Source organism: Sarcophilus harrisii, chromosome 3 (genome assembly GCF_902635505.1).
Source record: "Sarcophilus harrisii chromosome 3, mSarHar1.11, whole genome shotgun sequence".
Taxonomy (NCBI): Eukaryota; Metazoa; Chordata; class Mammalia; order Dasyuromorphia; family Dasyuridae; genus Sarcophilus; species Sarcophilus harrisii.
The window spans coordinates 238708361-238725259 of record NC_045428.1 but is presented as its reverse complement, the minus strand read 5'-3'; the positions used below and the strand labels follow the sequence as shown (position 1 = coordinate 238725259).

The window sequence follows — 16899 nt, the reverse complement described above, 5'->3', positions numbered from 1 at the left end:
AAGCTAGAACCAAGATGGGGGGAGTACAATGAGCATTTTTGTCAAATACTCTTTCCACTAAACTATCGTGGCTAATAGAGTACTAGGCCTGGAGTCAAAAGACCTGAGTTCAAATCTCATATTGGACAACTTATCAGATATGAGGCCCATATCATATTCCAAGCCCTCTGCTCCTTTAACATTGAAGCTGCTAAATCTTGTGTGATCCTGATTGTTGTTGCTATTGTTGTTCAGTAGGTTGGTTGTGTCATACTCTTCATGATACTATGGATCATACTGTCCTTAGGCTTTTTTTTTTTGACAGAGATATAAGAGTGCTTTGCCATTTTCTTCTCTAATGTACCAAGACAAGCAGAGATTAAGTGACTTTCTCTGGGTCTCATTGAATATTTAATGAATTAGAAGACTTTCAAAGCATTCCTGATGAAAAGGATAGAATAGAAAATTTGGCATTCAAAAAAAATACTCAAGAGAAGTATAAAAAATTAGACATGAATGAGAAAATCATAAGGAACTTAATGAGAACAATCTGTTTATATTTCAAATATATATATATATATATACATATGTTCTTAACTATGTAGTTCACCTTCCTAAAAATTAGCCATGTATTATTTTGTAGTCAGAAATTCAAAAGGGGAATGGAATAATATCTTTGGAAATGCTAAGGATAAATAATAGTCAAAAATATCAATAGGAATTTCTTCCTTTCAAAGGAAGAAATCCAAACTATCAACAACCAAATAAAAAATGCTACAGATCAGTAATAATTAGAGAAATGCCAATTAAAAGACCTCTGGTTTTGGATTCTGTCTTATACTCATCAGATGGGGAAAGATGATAAACAAGAAATATTTAAAATGTTGGGGAGAGTCTTTTAAAAATAGAAGGAATACAAGTGCAGTGTTGTGGAACTCTGAATTGATCTAACCATTCTGGAAATCAATTTGTAAGTATGCCCATAATGTTACTAAACTGTGCATACTCTTTGTTTTAGTTATACAACTTTTAGGTCTATATCCCAAAGAGAACAAAGAAAGTGGAGAAGGACTTATATGTGCAAAGTTATCTATAGTAACTATTTTTTTAGTAGCCTAAAACTGGAAATTAAGTGGGGTATCCACCTATTGGACAATGGCTAAGCAAATTATGGCATAGAAATGTAATCAATACTCTTATGCAAGACAAAATAATAAATATGGAAGACCTTTATGAAATGATTCAAAGTGAAATGAACAAAGATAAAATAACAATGACAACATTATTTTTAAAAAATTGAGGCCTAGCTATGTGACCTTGGACAAGTCACTTAACCTCAATTGCCTCAGGAAAAAAAGAGAAACTTTTGAACCCTAACCAATGCAAAGAAAAAACATTTATCTAAAAGAACTGCTACCTGCTTCCTCCCAGAGAGATGATGGACTTCAAATGCAAAAGGAGAAATATATTTTTGGAAAATGTGGGAATTTGTTTTGCAAAACTATGAATATTTGTTTAAGAGTTTTATTGTTCATTTTAAAAATGATTTAATTAGATGGGGACAGTACATGGGGACAAAGATGACAAATGTTTGTAATATTATTTAACTTTTAAAAGAACAATTAAAGAGTTCAAGTTAATTATATATCTTGCAAAACTGAGTCAATAAAAAAGAGAGATATTCAGTTACAGAGAAACATTTTAAAAAGTTGTGACCACCTTAGATACCTCATATAGAAGCACAATAAATGTAAATAATTGTAATTATCAGGAAAAGAAAGGTAATAATTTCTTTTATGGACTATTATTTTAAGAAAAACATCAAAAGATCAACATACAGATTTAATGAAGGAGCAAACAAAGATCTCTGAGGGAAAAAATGGAAAACAAGGGTTAAAGATATATGAAGAACTGGAGGTAAAAAAGAACTAGTGATGCACCTAGTCCCTGGGTGAACCAAAAAGGGACAGAAAACAGTAGTTTCTTAATAAAAGCTGAGAGTCTAAGAATCAGATTGGTAGCAGAGAGTAGGTAATGAGGCAGTAGGACTTAAATGAGGGAGAATCAGATTCATCTGAAGAACATTCCCATTGGAGAGGAATTGCATATCATGATTGACAATGGAGACTTCATGGTGTATTAAGTATGGAATGCAGTTTGTGCACTGGAGGATCACTTTCTCTGAGAGAATTATGATTCCATTGATCCCTCCTCAAAAGAAAGATTGAATTTTTAGAGTCAGTACATAGATTGGTGCCAGTGGAGAGAGCATAGTGAAGTCAAGAAGTAAGATTTATTTGAAAGATAAGTTAATTTCTACTTAGATTGATGCCTCTAAATAGGAATCATAAGAGAATAGCTGATAATGACACCTAATCTGCAAAGGCAAAAAAGAAATGGATTATAAAAGAGACCCCAACTCTAGCTCTCTAGAAGCTTTAATTTCATGAGAGATACAGCAAAAAATGAAGAATAAATAAGGATAAAATACATGAAACAAAACAAAATTCAGAAAACATTAAAAGGGATGATAAATAATAGGCAGTATTTGTCAATAATAATGAAAATAAACTAGTCTTTGGGAATCAGAGACAAACCAATATCAATACTAAATAAATATATGCATAAAATGCCATAGCATTTTAATTCACAAATAAAAAGTTAACACAATTGCAAAAAGACATATATAATAGCATAACAATTGTAAGGGACTTTCATTTTCCTCTATCAGAATTGGACAAATCTAACAAAAATGAATAAAAGGAAAAATATGGACTTGAACAAACCATTGAGAATTTTAGAGTTAAAAGCCATATAGTGGGAGGTGGGAACAAAATAGTGGAGTAAAAGCAGGGATATGACACAATGAGCTATCCCAAATTCCTCTAAAAGCAACTTTATAATAATGAATTATGGAGCAGCCGAACCACAAAAAAAAATGGGATGAAAGAATTTTCCAGCCCAGGTTGGCAGGAAAGGTCTGTCTCACTAGGGTAATATTAGAATACAGTCTAATACAGAGTGAACCTGGGAAAACCAGCAGCGGGACTTGGAAGAAACTGAATCAATAACAGCTGTTCTAGAGCGCTCAGTCCACAGAAATAATAGTGTTTGACAACTGGTCAGGAGAAGATTACAGAGGATCTTTTGCTGGCGCTGGGTCAAAACTTTGTTGCATTGCCCAATATATGATTCTGAGCCCTAGGGCAAGATCACTCACAAACTAAAATGTGAGACCACATGGGAACAGAGACCCTGGTCACAGTTATAGGTGGAAAAAGGTGATTATGGTCATTCACAGGCTACAATACACACTAGAAAAGCAGTGCTCACAGCTCTTCTTAGATCATAATATTTTGGGAGAATTTAAAACTTACCTACCACCAGAATTAGCTCTGAAAAAAAAAAAGCTTGAGACAGTGACCTCTTCACTCCAATTGCAGGGCCCAATTTTAACATAAAGATAAAAGTCAAGAAAAAGGATACAAAAATGAGCAAATAACAACAACAACCCCCAGGAATATTTTATCCAAATTCTAGAGCTACCAGGTCAAGGAGAAACTATTGCAAGAAAAAAGAAAGAACTAATTCAAATATCATGGAGTCACAGTCAGGATAACACAAGATTTAGCATATTCTAAATTAAAGGATTGGAGAACTTGGGACATGATATTCTAACATGCAGCAGTCCTAGAATTACAACCAAAAATCTCTTACCCACCAAAACTAAGTAAAATCCTTCAATGAAAAAAAAAATGGACATTTAAATGGAAGACATTTGTGGTAAAAGACCAGGACAGAATGGAAAAATTGACTTTCAGATACAAGACTCAAAAGATGCATTAAAAGGTAAGCAGAAAAGATAAAGCAAAAGGTATTCAATAAGGTTAAACTGTTTAGATTTTTACATGAGAACATTATACTTGTACAAGGTGTGAGATGGCTATGATGGGATGATATTTTAAAAATAAAAATAAAGGTTGATAAGGAAAGATGCATCAGGAAAAGAGGAAAGGGAGAGGTAATAAGAGGCAAATTATGTGATGTAAAAAAAGGTTTTACAGTGGAAGGAAAGATGGGAGAATTGAGGAGAAGCACTTCAGTCTTACTTAGCTGGTACAGACATCTAGCTTACTGTATAGGAAAGTAGAAGGGCATAGAGATAAGAAAAAGGGGAAAGGCTGATAGAAGTTAAGGGAGATTGGGGGTAGTCAATCTACCCCCCAAAAGCAAAATATTTTTGAGAGTTGACAAGGTAAAAAGTATGAGAGAGACTAGGATAAACGAGAGAGAGGAGAGGTTGGGGGGAAATACATAGTAATCATTACTATGAAAAAAAAAATTACAGCAAGTTTCTCTGATGAAGACCTTATCATCCAGGAGTGTGTGGATCAAATATTAATTAAAGAGATAATAATCATGGGGAGTAAAGTGAATTTCATGGGGCAAAATACCAAAATTTCTGGGGTGCATTTAAAGCAGTTCTGAGGAAGAATACATATACATACATATATAGAAACCAAAAGTTACCATTATATGCAATGATAAAACACTAGCAACATTATCGATAAATATATGAATAAAACAAGAATATCTCCCTTTCTAGTAATTTGATACAATCATACATATGCTAGTAACAGTAATGAGAAAAGAAAAATACTGAAAACTCATTAACAGAAACAAAGAAGAGACAAAGTAATTCCCATTTCCTGACATATATTGGTTTACTTAGAAAACAAACAAAAAAAAAAGATTAGCAAAGAAATTGAAATAATAATTTCTGTTAAATACAACAATAAAATAAATTCACAAAAATCAATAGCTTTTCAATATAGTGAAAACAAATCCCAGGAGTAAAAATAAAAAGAGAAATCTCATTCAAAATAACTATAAAATGTATAAAATATCTAGGATTCACTTTACCAAGGCATACTCTAAAACTGTATTGCTACAATTATGAAACAATTTTCAAAGAAATAAACAACATTAATTAAGTGGAGAAAGATTCATTCATTAACCCTAAGTTGGGTCAATTAAAAAAAAAAAGCAATTGTATTATCTACATAATAAGTTGAGGGGAAATTTTCAGATTTAATGATATACCAATCAAATTACCAAGAGAATACTTTTAAATTCTAGACAAAAAAATTCATTTGGTAGAACAAAATATCTAGAATCTTCAGGGAAATTATAAAAAAAAATGGGAAAAAGAAAAAAGAAGGGAAAGAAGCACTTTCATATCTTAAATTATAGACTGAAGTAGGACTCAACAGAAATATTTAGTACTGATTAAAACATAAGAAAGTAGATTAGAGACAGACTAAATAAGATAGAGTCAGAAAAAATGGGGGCCCAGTTTGTAATATACCTATTGATACTGATAATAAATTAGGGCAAGAATTCCCTATTTGACAAAAATTTCTGGGAAATTGAAAAAAGTTGGCAATAATAATAATAATATTTTTACTTGGGTGGCTTAGGTGGTACAGTAGAAAGAGCTTGGGGTCAGGAAAACCTGAGTTCAAATATGACCTAGTTGCATAATGCTGGCCAAATCACTGTGTTTGTTTCACTTCTCTCATCTGTAAAATGAGCTGCAGAAGGAAATGGCAAACTATCCCAAATAGGGTCACAAAAAGTCACACAAACTTAAATAATGGAAAAACAACAACAGCAAAAGATTTATTTAGCACTTTAATGTTTGCAAAGCACTATACATATTATTTGATCAAATTTAGGCCAACTAATTACACTATATATTACAATAATCATTTCCTTCTGTTCTTAAACAGATAATGATAATAAATGATAATAAAAAGATAAAATAGATAATTTTAATTATGTGAGATCGAAAAATGTTGAAATGGAAATACAACTAAGTTCTAAAGGATACAGTTAATAGAGAGAATGTTTTTGCACAAATTATCTCTAAGATTCTGAGATCCAAAATATACTGTGTCTCAAAAGATATTCTGCTGAGACTGCATTATCTTTTAGACTATCCCATGTAAAAAGGCACTAACACCAAAAAATATCAAACATCAAAATTCATTCTCCAATTGATGAGGTAAAAGGATAAGAACTAACATTTTATAAAAGAACTTTACGAAAAATTTTTAAAAAACTATGTGAAATCAAGAGTTGGAAGAAGAGGTATCCTTGGGTTCCAGCGTGTTCTCATTTCATGTAATGATAGCTTTTAGCTTTAGATAATTGCTTTTTTGTGATATTAAAAAGTTTTCTCTGCACCAATATTTTTAGGATTTATTGTTTATTTATTTGTTTTTGCCTAAAAGTTTGTTGAACTTTTTCAAATTATTTTTCTACATCTTTTGAAATTATCAGATGGTTTTGAATTTTTTGGTTTTTAATATGATTTATTATATTGTTATTTTCTAAATATTGCATCCCTGATATAAAGCCCACTTAGTCGTAATGAATGATTTCTTAGACAAATCATTCTCTGTTTGATGGGATTTTTGAATAAAATTTTTGAGACAATAATCATTAATACCAGTCAATAATTTTTCTTCTGTGTTTTGTATTTTCCTGATTTAGGTATTAGTTGGAATTATATTTATCTAAGGAAAACAATTCTTTTAGGGTCCTTTTAGTCTAATTTTTAGGAAACATTTATGAAGTAATGATATTAATTGTTCTTTGATAGAATTCTCCTGTGAATCTATTGGAACTAGGAGGATTTTTGCTCCTTTATTTCCTTTATTTTCTTTTTCTGAAACTGAGCTAATTAAAGTCTTTAATTGATCTTCTAAAAGTCTGGGTACCTTGTATTTTGATGGTATTTCTCGATTATAAAGTCCATCACTGATCTATACATCCCTTTAGTTCCCCTCTTTTCCAGTTGCTTCAAAATCTCCTTGGGTCCATAAACTACTTCCCCAGATACCTATTAACCCCAGGAATAACATTTCTCCTCTGCCAAGACTGCAACAATGATCTTTTTAAGTACCCAAAAACCCACAACACCCCGAATAGGTACCCAACTTTTCATAGAACATCTTTCTTCACTCAAAAGAGCATTCATCCATGGAACCCTCTCACATTACCCAAACAAGGCTTTCCTCCATGCACTCTCCTTTCAATCCTTGCCCCTTCTTCCTCATTTATCTGAAGGTTATTCTTGTATTATTTCCTATATTATAATGTTAAGATTTTTTGTCTCATCATGTCCTCTTGGGAGAATATGATCTTTGGACTGACCCTGCTCCTCTTGTCTTCTACATCAGTATGTTTTGCTTGAATAATAAGCGTATTTTATATTAATATAATTGGCTTTTGCTTTTCTTCTATATCATCCTTTACTTATGGGTATTTGCATTTTTTAATCCATTGTTCTCAATCTTGTTTCTTTGTAAATTTGCCTTCTGATTCCCATTTTTCTATTCTCCATTTCTTTTCCTGTGCAGGTCATAAATTATGCTCTCATACTATTAGTTTCTCCTTTAAACTACTTGGGAACAGCATGTTAAGATTTAATTTTCTCTTTAAATTCCATGTCATCCTCTGTCTTATCAAATATTGAATCATTTTCTTTGCTTAGTTCATAGATCCCTGAAATTGTTTGTTAGATTTTTAGGCCATGATTCTTTGTGCTATTGACATTTCCCCTATTGATTTATATATTGATTTTTGAGATTTCTAAGTTCTCTCTTTCCTGAGATCTTTGGTAATTTCTATATTTCCCTCCTGTCCCTCACTCTCTGACTCCCTCCCTCTGGTCATAGGTTCCCTAGAGGCTAGATCTCAAAGAATCTGACTCTTCTCCTATGATGAATAATTCATATTTTACCATCCTAGGTGTCTGCTCTAAGTAATTTCTGGGATGATAGACCTATATCTAACTGGATGCTAAGTATTTCTTTATGCTTAGTGGAGTGCCACACGGACCACCCGCCCATGGTATGTTGTTCTGGTGTCTGTACTGCTCCCTCTGTTTCTCAGTTCTCTGGTCACTGACAAGTCAGAGATCTCCTACATTGGACCTACAGGGTTGCTTTCAGTAGCTTGGAACCAGGATCTCCAAAGCACTAGAAAGGAGGAACAGTTGGAAGGTAGGGTTAAATTTTGTTTTTATCATATGTGTCAGGTCTTTAGGTTTAGCAGAGAAATGAGAATTATGAAAGCTAAAGCAGGAGGTTTTTTTTTTTATTATCAATGGAAGAGGCAGGATGAAGTAGGAGGGATAGAAGGCAGATTATTGTTGACTCAAAAAACTTATATATATATATACACACACACATACATATAATACATACACTCACACACACAGAGACAGAATCTGTAGAAACTGAATCACATTTTCCACTAAAACTCTCAGCAGTGACTACTTCAATCTTTAGAAAAACTGAGATGTACTCACTTGAACTGCAAAACTTTAGAACCTTTGTATTCATCCTTCAAATGACTTGTTAGAAATATTTCATCTACCTATAAAAGTAAATATATTACATTTAGTATTTCATTATACCTCTCTTGTGATCATGCTTTGATCTGGGATTATGGTACTACTTGATCAGGAAAGTTAATAATCAGTTTTATGATTAGAAGTCTGATAAATTCCTCAATGTGATGAGATCATAGGGAATAATTCATTGCTTGGAGATTAGTAAGAGGGGTTTAACCATAGAGTACAGGTAGGACCAGAGACCACTTAATGATAGGCCATAAAAAACCTAAGATGATTGGATGATGGAGACTTAAGGAAATTCATTTTATGGGCATCCATCTTTGCCCATTTTATGAAAAAAGCAGGCTTTGATATTGAAAAAATATCAAAGTTTACCTGTTCACCATTTTTCGACTTTCTTTTAACATTATGAAGACAGAGAAGAGTGCAATAACATGGAACTATATTCTGGGGTAAGAAAAAGATTGACCTGTACTTGACTTCAGTGGTAACTATCCTTCGTTACGAAAGAGGATCATGACATCAGGGAAGTGATGGCATGACATTCAAGTGAATTGGATTTAAGTGAAGGAGGGCTGAGCAAGATCACTATACACAATTTCTTCTTCTTGCACTAAACTAGAGAATGATAAAGTGAATGAGAATGAGAAGTGGGAAAAAGAAAGATGTAAAGGCAGCAGATGTCATGTCCTCAGAGATTGGGAAAGGTGTCTCTGTCCCATTGGATTTTGGATCTCAGTCAATCCTCAGGCAAATTAAGAGGGCTTCTGACACATTAGAATGTGCCTTCATCTATCAATATAATCCATAGACATGGTTGTTGTTCCTCTATGGTCCCAAGTTTTAGAATTACAAGGTTTGAGAATGATCAACTCTGAGAGTTTGAGGATTGGACCCTCCAGAAAAATATATGGATTTTCTGATGCAGTGTGCCCATTGGAAAGAGAAGACAGCAATCCTCATATTTCTTGCAACATGTCTCATTTGGAAAGCAAGATCTTTAGGTTGCTCAGATAATACAAAATTAATGGGAAAAGAAATATTTCTCTACCATCCTCCAATGTGTATTTTCCTTTTGAGGGGAGTTAACCACAGAATTGCCTTATGAGTTTATAAGGGACTGTGTATGAACACATGACAGAGAAGCATTTCACAAGAATGAAGTCCTGGAAGCAAGCCAAAGTTCAGTTTTCTTCTGTATAAGGTAGAATGTTGATGGGCTGAGTACTTTAAATGTGGCAATATCTGATAATGAGCTCCTATGAATCCTTTTTTAAGTGTGAAATAAAGGATTATATATTTATATGTATTATAACTAAAAGAAAAAGAGAATGAGAGAAAATGTGAAAGTAAAACAGAGAGGGACAGCTATGTAGCTTAGATAGAGTGCTAGACTAAAGTGAGTTAAAACCTGAGTTTACATATAGCCACAATATTTATTAGTTATACGATCACAAACAAATCAATGTTTCCTTGATGTAAAATGAGGATAAAAGGTCTTATTTCTCAGGGTTGTTATGAGGATAAAATAGGATGATATTTAGAAAGTCTTAGCACAGTGCCTAGCACAAAGTAGGTGCTAAATAAGCGTTAACTATTATTATTATTTTGTTGTTGTTGTTGTTGTTGTTAGTTAATGAACATGTGATACATCGAGTGCTTATGTAGGACTTAGTCATTCTATTGCCCACATTTGGAAAGATTTAGATATGAGCTATATGAGTGTAATGGGATATTTTCTTTGAGCAACTCCAGGGGGGATGAGCTAAAATGATTTAATCATCTTTTGGGTCTACACTTAATATAAACCTAGTCCATGAGTCCTAGTCCATGAGCTTTTGAGTCACAAATTATACTTTTAAATATCCTAAAGTAGGAGTCCCTTCCAAACATCTTTAAAAATAACTCTTCAAATCAATTTTTGGAATAGAAGAATCAATTTTTTGGATTAAAAAAAGTCCAGAATGAGCTATTTTTCCAGACTAATTCAATTTAGGTGGATGAGAGTTCTGTGAAACTTTTCACTTTTTAACTGTGGGGGGCCAACCTGGAGCAAAGGCAGCAGCACCAGCACTAGGAGAAGGAGTGGGTCATAGGGATGGTTGTGATAGTGGTAGTGGTAAGAGTAACAGCAGTTTTGGGAGTTCTTAGCCCAGAAGTAAAGGTGTCAAACAATTGATGAGAAAGAGATTACAGGCAACTGTTTTTTTTCTGAAGCTAAATGGAAACTCTATTACCGATACACAATTCTGGGTCAAAATTCCAGAAGAGAGACAAGTACTTATGGTTGGTTACAAAAAGAACAGGAACTCTGGTCTCAGTTCCAAGACATGAAAAAACAATAGCACTTATGACAGCAGGACAGCAAAGGATGTAGTCAAAGTTCCAGAACCAAGAGGAGCACTAGTACTTAAACCTTCCAGTAAACAGGGGCTCTTCCTACATAACAACTATAACACCAAGCAGGAAAGCCGTGCCACATCTTTTCACAGATCACATGACCTTGGAAACACCAAAAATTTTCAGACTTCAAAATTAGCTAACTAATTGCACTCAAGGACAATAAGAATTTCTGGAAGAGTTAAAGTAAAAGATGAGTGATAGACAAAAAAATTTTTAAAGAAATGAGAATGATAAAAGAAAAAATTATGAGAAGAGAATTAACAGCTTGGTAAAAGAGAGACAAAAATGGTGGGAAAATAATTTAAAAATCAAACAAACAATTAATCTAAAAGAAAAATAGGTGTAAAATATCACTGAAGAAAATAATTTCTTAAAAATTAAAACTTGGCAAGTGGAAGCTAATTACTCCATGAAACATGAAGAAACAATTGGGTTTTTTTAAGTCAAAAATATGAAAAGAATAGAAGAAAATGTGAAATAGCTCATGGGAAAGGCAACTAATATGGAAAATATATTAAGGAGAGATAAATGAAGAATTATTGCACTACCTGAAAGCCATAATCAAAGAGCTTAGACATCATATTTCAAGAAATTACAAAAAGTATCTTAGATATCTTAGATTAAGAAGATAAAATAGACACCAAAAGAATCATCAATCATTTCCTGAAAGAAAAATGAAAATGAAAACTCAGAGGAATATAATAATCAAATTTCAGAGTTCCCAGATCAAGAAGAAAAGTATTTCAAGCAGCCTGAAAGAAACAATTCAGTTATCTTGGAACCATAGTCAGGAAGAGGAAAGGGCTTGGAATATTTTATTTCAGAAGGCAAAGATCTAGGATTGCAACCAAGAATAACCTACCTGGAAAAACTGAAAGGGGGAAAAATGGACATTTAATAAAGCAGAAGACTTTTCAACATTCCTGATGAAAAGACCAGAGCTGAAGAGAAAATTAGGCATACATAACACAGAAAGATACACACAGAGTTAAAATAAAGTGCTGGAGTAGAATCTATTATGCTTCAGCTGAAGTTAAAGGCAGGGGTAGCTGTCATGAAATCAGACAAAAAAAAAAAAAAAAAAACCAGACCTAATTAAAAGAGATAAGAAGAGAATTTACATTTTACTGGTCATTGAAGTGATATCCAAAATTTTTACAGCTAATTTCTCTGATAAAAGTCTCATTTCCTCAAGGAACTGAGCCAAATTAGAAGTAAAAAGAAAAGCTATTACCCAAGTGGTAAATTGTTAAATGATATGAACAGATAGTTTTTAGAAGAAGAATAAAACTATCTATAATCACATGAAAAATGCTCTAAATCATTACTGAAATGCAAATTTAAACAACTCTAAGGCCCTACTTCACACTTAACAGAAATGACAAATGCTGGAAGAGATGAGAGGAAAATAGGTACACTAATAAATAGTTGATTTGAATTATGAATTAGTCTAAACTTCCTGGAATACAATTCAGAACTATGGTAAAAGGGCTTTAAAACTATGCATACCATTTGACCTAGAAATACCACTACTAGGTCTAAACCTTAAAGAGATAAGAGAAAAAGAAAAAGTAAAAGGATATATAAATACAACATTATTTATAGCAATTCTTTTTGTGGTGGCAACAATTTGGAAACTGAGGAAATGCTAATCAATTAGGGAATTGCTGAATAATTTTGGCATATGACTCTGCTATATATATGCCATAAGAAATGACAAACAAGTGTTTTTAGAAAAAAAGACAAAACCTATATAATTTTTGCAAAGTGAAGTGAGAATGAGGAGAGCATTGTACATAGTAATAGCAATGTTGTAATAATGATCAATTGTGAAAGATTCGACTACTCTGATCAATGCAATTCCAAAGAATTCAGAATGAAAAAATGTTGTCCACCTCCAAAGAGAGAAATGATAAAACTCTGAGTGCAAATTGAAGCATAACTTTGTTGCTTCTTAAATTTTTGGTACATTTAGTATGATTTCACATGTATAATTGATATCACTTTGCTTGCCTTCTCAGGAGGAGAGGAGGGGTATAGGGTACAGGAGTGAAAGAAAATTTGTAATTTAAAATCTAAAAAGAAAAAATGTTTAAAATAAATAATGAATGTCTAAAAAATTTTCTAAAAAAGAAAAAATAAATATCTTAAGGTAATATAATTGATTTATCCAAATCTCCTTTAAATTCAGAAAGATAACTTTATTACTATTTTGATGAATAATTAGATTATTATCTGCTATATAATGTTAAAATAACTAAAGAGATACAGGAGCCCTACCATTTGCTGAAGGTCATAAGCAAGAACTTTGAAATCAGTTGATAATTTGTCTTCTAAACTTGGAGTATATGTTGCTCCAGATACTATTTTAAACATTCCTCTGACTTCATGACTCTTGCCAAATATAGTATCTAAAAAATAAAATAGAAATTTGAAGCATATTAAAAGATATAACATACATTTTAAGGATGACCTTATAAATGTGAATAACTATTTCTTTCAATGTTTTTGAATTTCTGCTCCTCTTTTTTTTTTTTTTACTTGTTTGGTAACAGGTTTTAAATCAGAGGAACCTGACATTTCTGCTATCACTTTCTTCATCTGTCAAACGAGGGGGGCTGGCTTAGATGTCCTATTTATGTCCTCTATATTTTCCCAAAAATACACTAAAAAAAAGTATTAGTGATTCTTTAAAATTCTTATATCTAGAGTTGCATACATATTTATGTTTCCTAGATTAAGTTTTGCTCTAATGAAATATATATCCTGTGACCATAATTACAATATTTAAGTTAACCAAGAGCAAAGAACAAAATCTTTATTAAAATTCAGGAATATTATTCTGATTACCTAAAGGAAAATAACTTTTAGTAGTTGAATTTTTATATTTTCCAAATTATATAAACTTGTTGAGGTTTCCTATTCCTCTTATCCCTGTATGTTTTAACAGAAAACTCTAATTCCATAAGCATAGCTCTAACAGTTCTTTTTTTAAAGTTATTTTTAACTCTTGGATCATCTCTGTATCCCTTGGTTCAATTACTTCATATTTATTCTATACCTGTATTTGCTCAAAGATACTTTTTATTTGTTTGCATAATGAATTTTTAATTGCTATAATTAGTCATAAGTCCATAAAGTTAGAACTTCATAAACCTCAAAGATAATTTTTTCCAATATTTTACCAATGAGGTAAAATTCAAAGAATTTAAATAATTGTTCCATGTCAATAACTGGTCATATGTACAATGTTCTCTTAATACTATAGCTAGGATTTGAATCCAGCTTCTCTGAATGCAATACAGTACTCTTTTTTTTTTTAATCACATTGTACCACATTTTCTCAATCCTATTTATTATTATACTTCAGAAAAACACAGTAGTAAAATTTTCATTTAAAATTATTTAGCACAGATAGTTAATAAGGCTTTTACATTGGAGTGAGAAAAAAATAAAGATTATAAATCTTAAGGTATAATAAAATTTATTTTTATAAATATTGAAAATTTATATTATTCAGTTTTACTTATGTAAGGCATTATTCTAGCCCTTACTATCTGGATTAAAGTTCAAGTTTTATGAAGCTTCCTTATTTCTCCAGTAGTCTATGAGGAAAAATGTATTTCAATAAAACATGTAGAACAATATAGTCCATAAATACAATGTAGAAAATGAAAAAAACAAAAACAAAAACAAGACCCTGTGCAATTGAGAACAAAATGTCAAAAATTCTAAGGAAATTTAATAGTACTTAATTTTATATCACTTACCTTCTCCAGATTCCTTGATTGCTATCCAGGAAATTGTAATTAATCCACTGCTAATTAGAACCAAAAAGACAAAAAGAGATGTAAGCAAGATTTCATAGTCATTTAAAAAATGACATTTCAAAAGTGAGAGTTTTTTCACTCTCATTTTAATTTCATAAAATTAGGATCAGTTCCACTGAAAAGAAATGCAAATGGGTTTGGACGATCACCTTTAGCAAATAGGAAAACATTTCAAATGGAAAGATATTTATAGAAATTGGGCAAAGTAATAAAAACATTAATTAGTGTTTCTTAGTTGCCTTTCTTATATCTATAATTAGGGAGCTTTAGCAATGTAGTTAATCTTTAGGGAAATATCCATGAATAATGAGAACTCTAAGGCTGTAAATGTTAATTATTGGCATTGTCTAACAACATACTGTTTGTAGACGTGAACAGTTTGTCATTTAAGAAGTACTGAACAAAATATGAGATTCATGTTAAGCAGTACAATGTTCTTTAATGATTAGTGATATTGCCCAAGAGATCAACCTTTTCACCCCTGACTCAGACCATTATTCTTGTATTGCTGAATTCTCTATGGGTGATCAGAACTGGACAGCAGACTCAGCATACATGTTTTAAATATAATCACATACATACATATACATACACACACATTTGATATTTTTACAAATTTACTATACTGTATATACTAATTAATTAACCCTCCAGTATGCCCCTTTATGGTTACAAAGTTTCACAAACATGAGATTGAGGTTCAAATTCAAAGCAATTAAAATGACTAAATCATTTTACAACAATTTGATGACTTAAAGGTAATCAATTTATGTGTGTCCTTGAATCTCAAAAAGACAAAAGAACAAAATACTAATTGATATTTTTCTTCATATGTGCCATAATAAGTAACAAAGGTCTTTGCACACTCTATGTACTTAATAAATATTGTTTAATTCAATATAATGAACCATATATTATGAAATTGAATTTATATTTTACTTTTACAAATATTTGTACTATGAAATTGATGAATATCAAAAAACGACATTCTCATTTGCAAAGGAAAACAGAAAATGAGGGTCATATATGAAATCATGAATTTTTATAAGGTACAGTTTTGTTTTTTAAAGTCTATAATAAATATAACATGTCAATACCAAATACTGTCTGTTTTTCTGGATCCCCTTCTGCTGTATCCTGTGTATTTTTAAAATATTTTAATGAAGCTATTTTACTTTTGATTATCCTTTTTTATTATCACTATCAATCCCTGCTCCCTATGTAGCTCTTCATCTTCCCAAAGCAATAGTTGTTTCTTGTCATAAATAAGTATAATCAAGTAAAGTAAATCTATAAACACTGAGCATACCTAAAAATGCTTTTCATTCTGTACCTCTAGTTTATGATGTTTGACAAGAATTTGTAAGTATAATTCATCATTAGTCTTCTGGAGACATAATTGATATACTAGGTCATTTGATCAGAGTTCTTAAATCTTTTAAACTTGTTTTTAAAAACAATATTTTTGTTCCTATATAAATTGTTCTTTTGGTTCTTCTCACTTCACTCTACTTCCTAGATTATCTAATATATTTTCTTATATCTTAAGTTATTAAAAATCCCTGTTACATTCATATGCCACAATTTGGTTAGCAATTTAAGAATTGTTGGGAACCCACCATATTTCCAGTCCTTTGCTATAACAAAAAGTATTGCTTTGAACATTTTTTTTTACATATAGATCCTTTATCTCGTTGATATCTTTAAGCATCGTGTTTCCAGTCATTGAGCTATTCATCTTTACTGCTATGGATTTTTGTGCTCCAAGGTATTCATTGCCCTACCCTGTTTCCCTGTGCATTGACCAATGGAGGGTAGCTTTACCCTTCATTGATATTCTGACAAACTGGTGTTTAATGACCAGAACACAAGCTGGCTTACTAATGTTTTCCCTCTTGGGTTTCATTCAAAACTTTCTTCAAGCTTATTTCTCTTTTTATGCAGTCCTAGACATAATAGAGGAATGTATTGCTATTTCTCATTTTTATTCTTGATCACTGCTCTTTATGGTGAGTTTTTAGATAGCTTTGTCAGAATGTAGTGTTCCTCTACAATACTTCATATCATCAGTTAATCGTTGCATTTAAAGAGGCAAGGAAATCAGTAGATTTAAACCAAAGTATGGCCATATACTAGGTTTTGAAGGAACTACTTTTTAAATCTCCAGAGTTTCACATTTCTGGTGATGGTTTTTTGTTGTTTTTTTTTTTTTTGTTTGTTTGTTTGTTTTGTTTTGTTTTTGTTTTTTGTAGAAATTAA

At 31.6% G+C, this 16899-nt stretch overlaps 1 protein-coding gene across 1 annotated transcript in view; it reads right to left on the bottom strand.

Moving 5' to 3' along the window:
- Nucleotides 1-14725, bottom strand: part of TMPRSS15 (transmembrane serine protease 15) — a 131128-nt gene extending 116403 nt beyond the window's left edge. Inside the window, exons 1-3 of the mRNA XM_012544342.2 lie at nucleotides 14581-14725; nucleotides 13091-13221; nucleotides 8360-8427 (exon numbers count right to left, since the gene is read on the bottom strand). Of these exons, the coding sequence (XP_012399796.1) occupies nucleotides 8360-8427; nucleotides 13091-13221; nucleotides 14581-14725 (344 nt within the window). The remainder of the gene's footprint in view (nucleotides 1-8359; nucleotides 8428-13090; nucleotides 13222-14580) is intronic.
- Between the last annotated feature and the right edge of the window lie 2174 nt (nucleotides 14726-16899).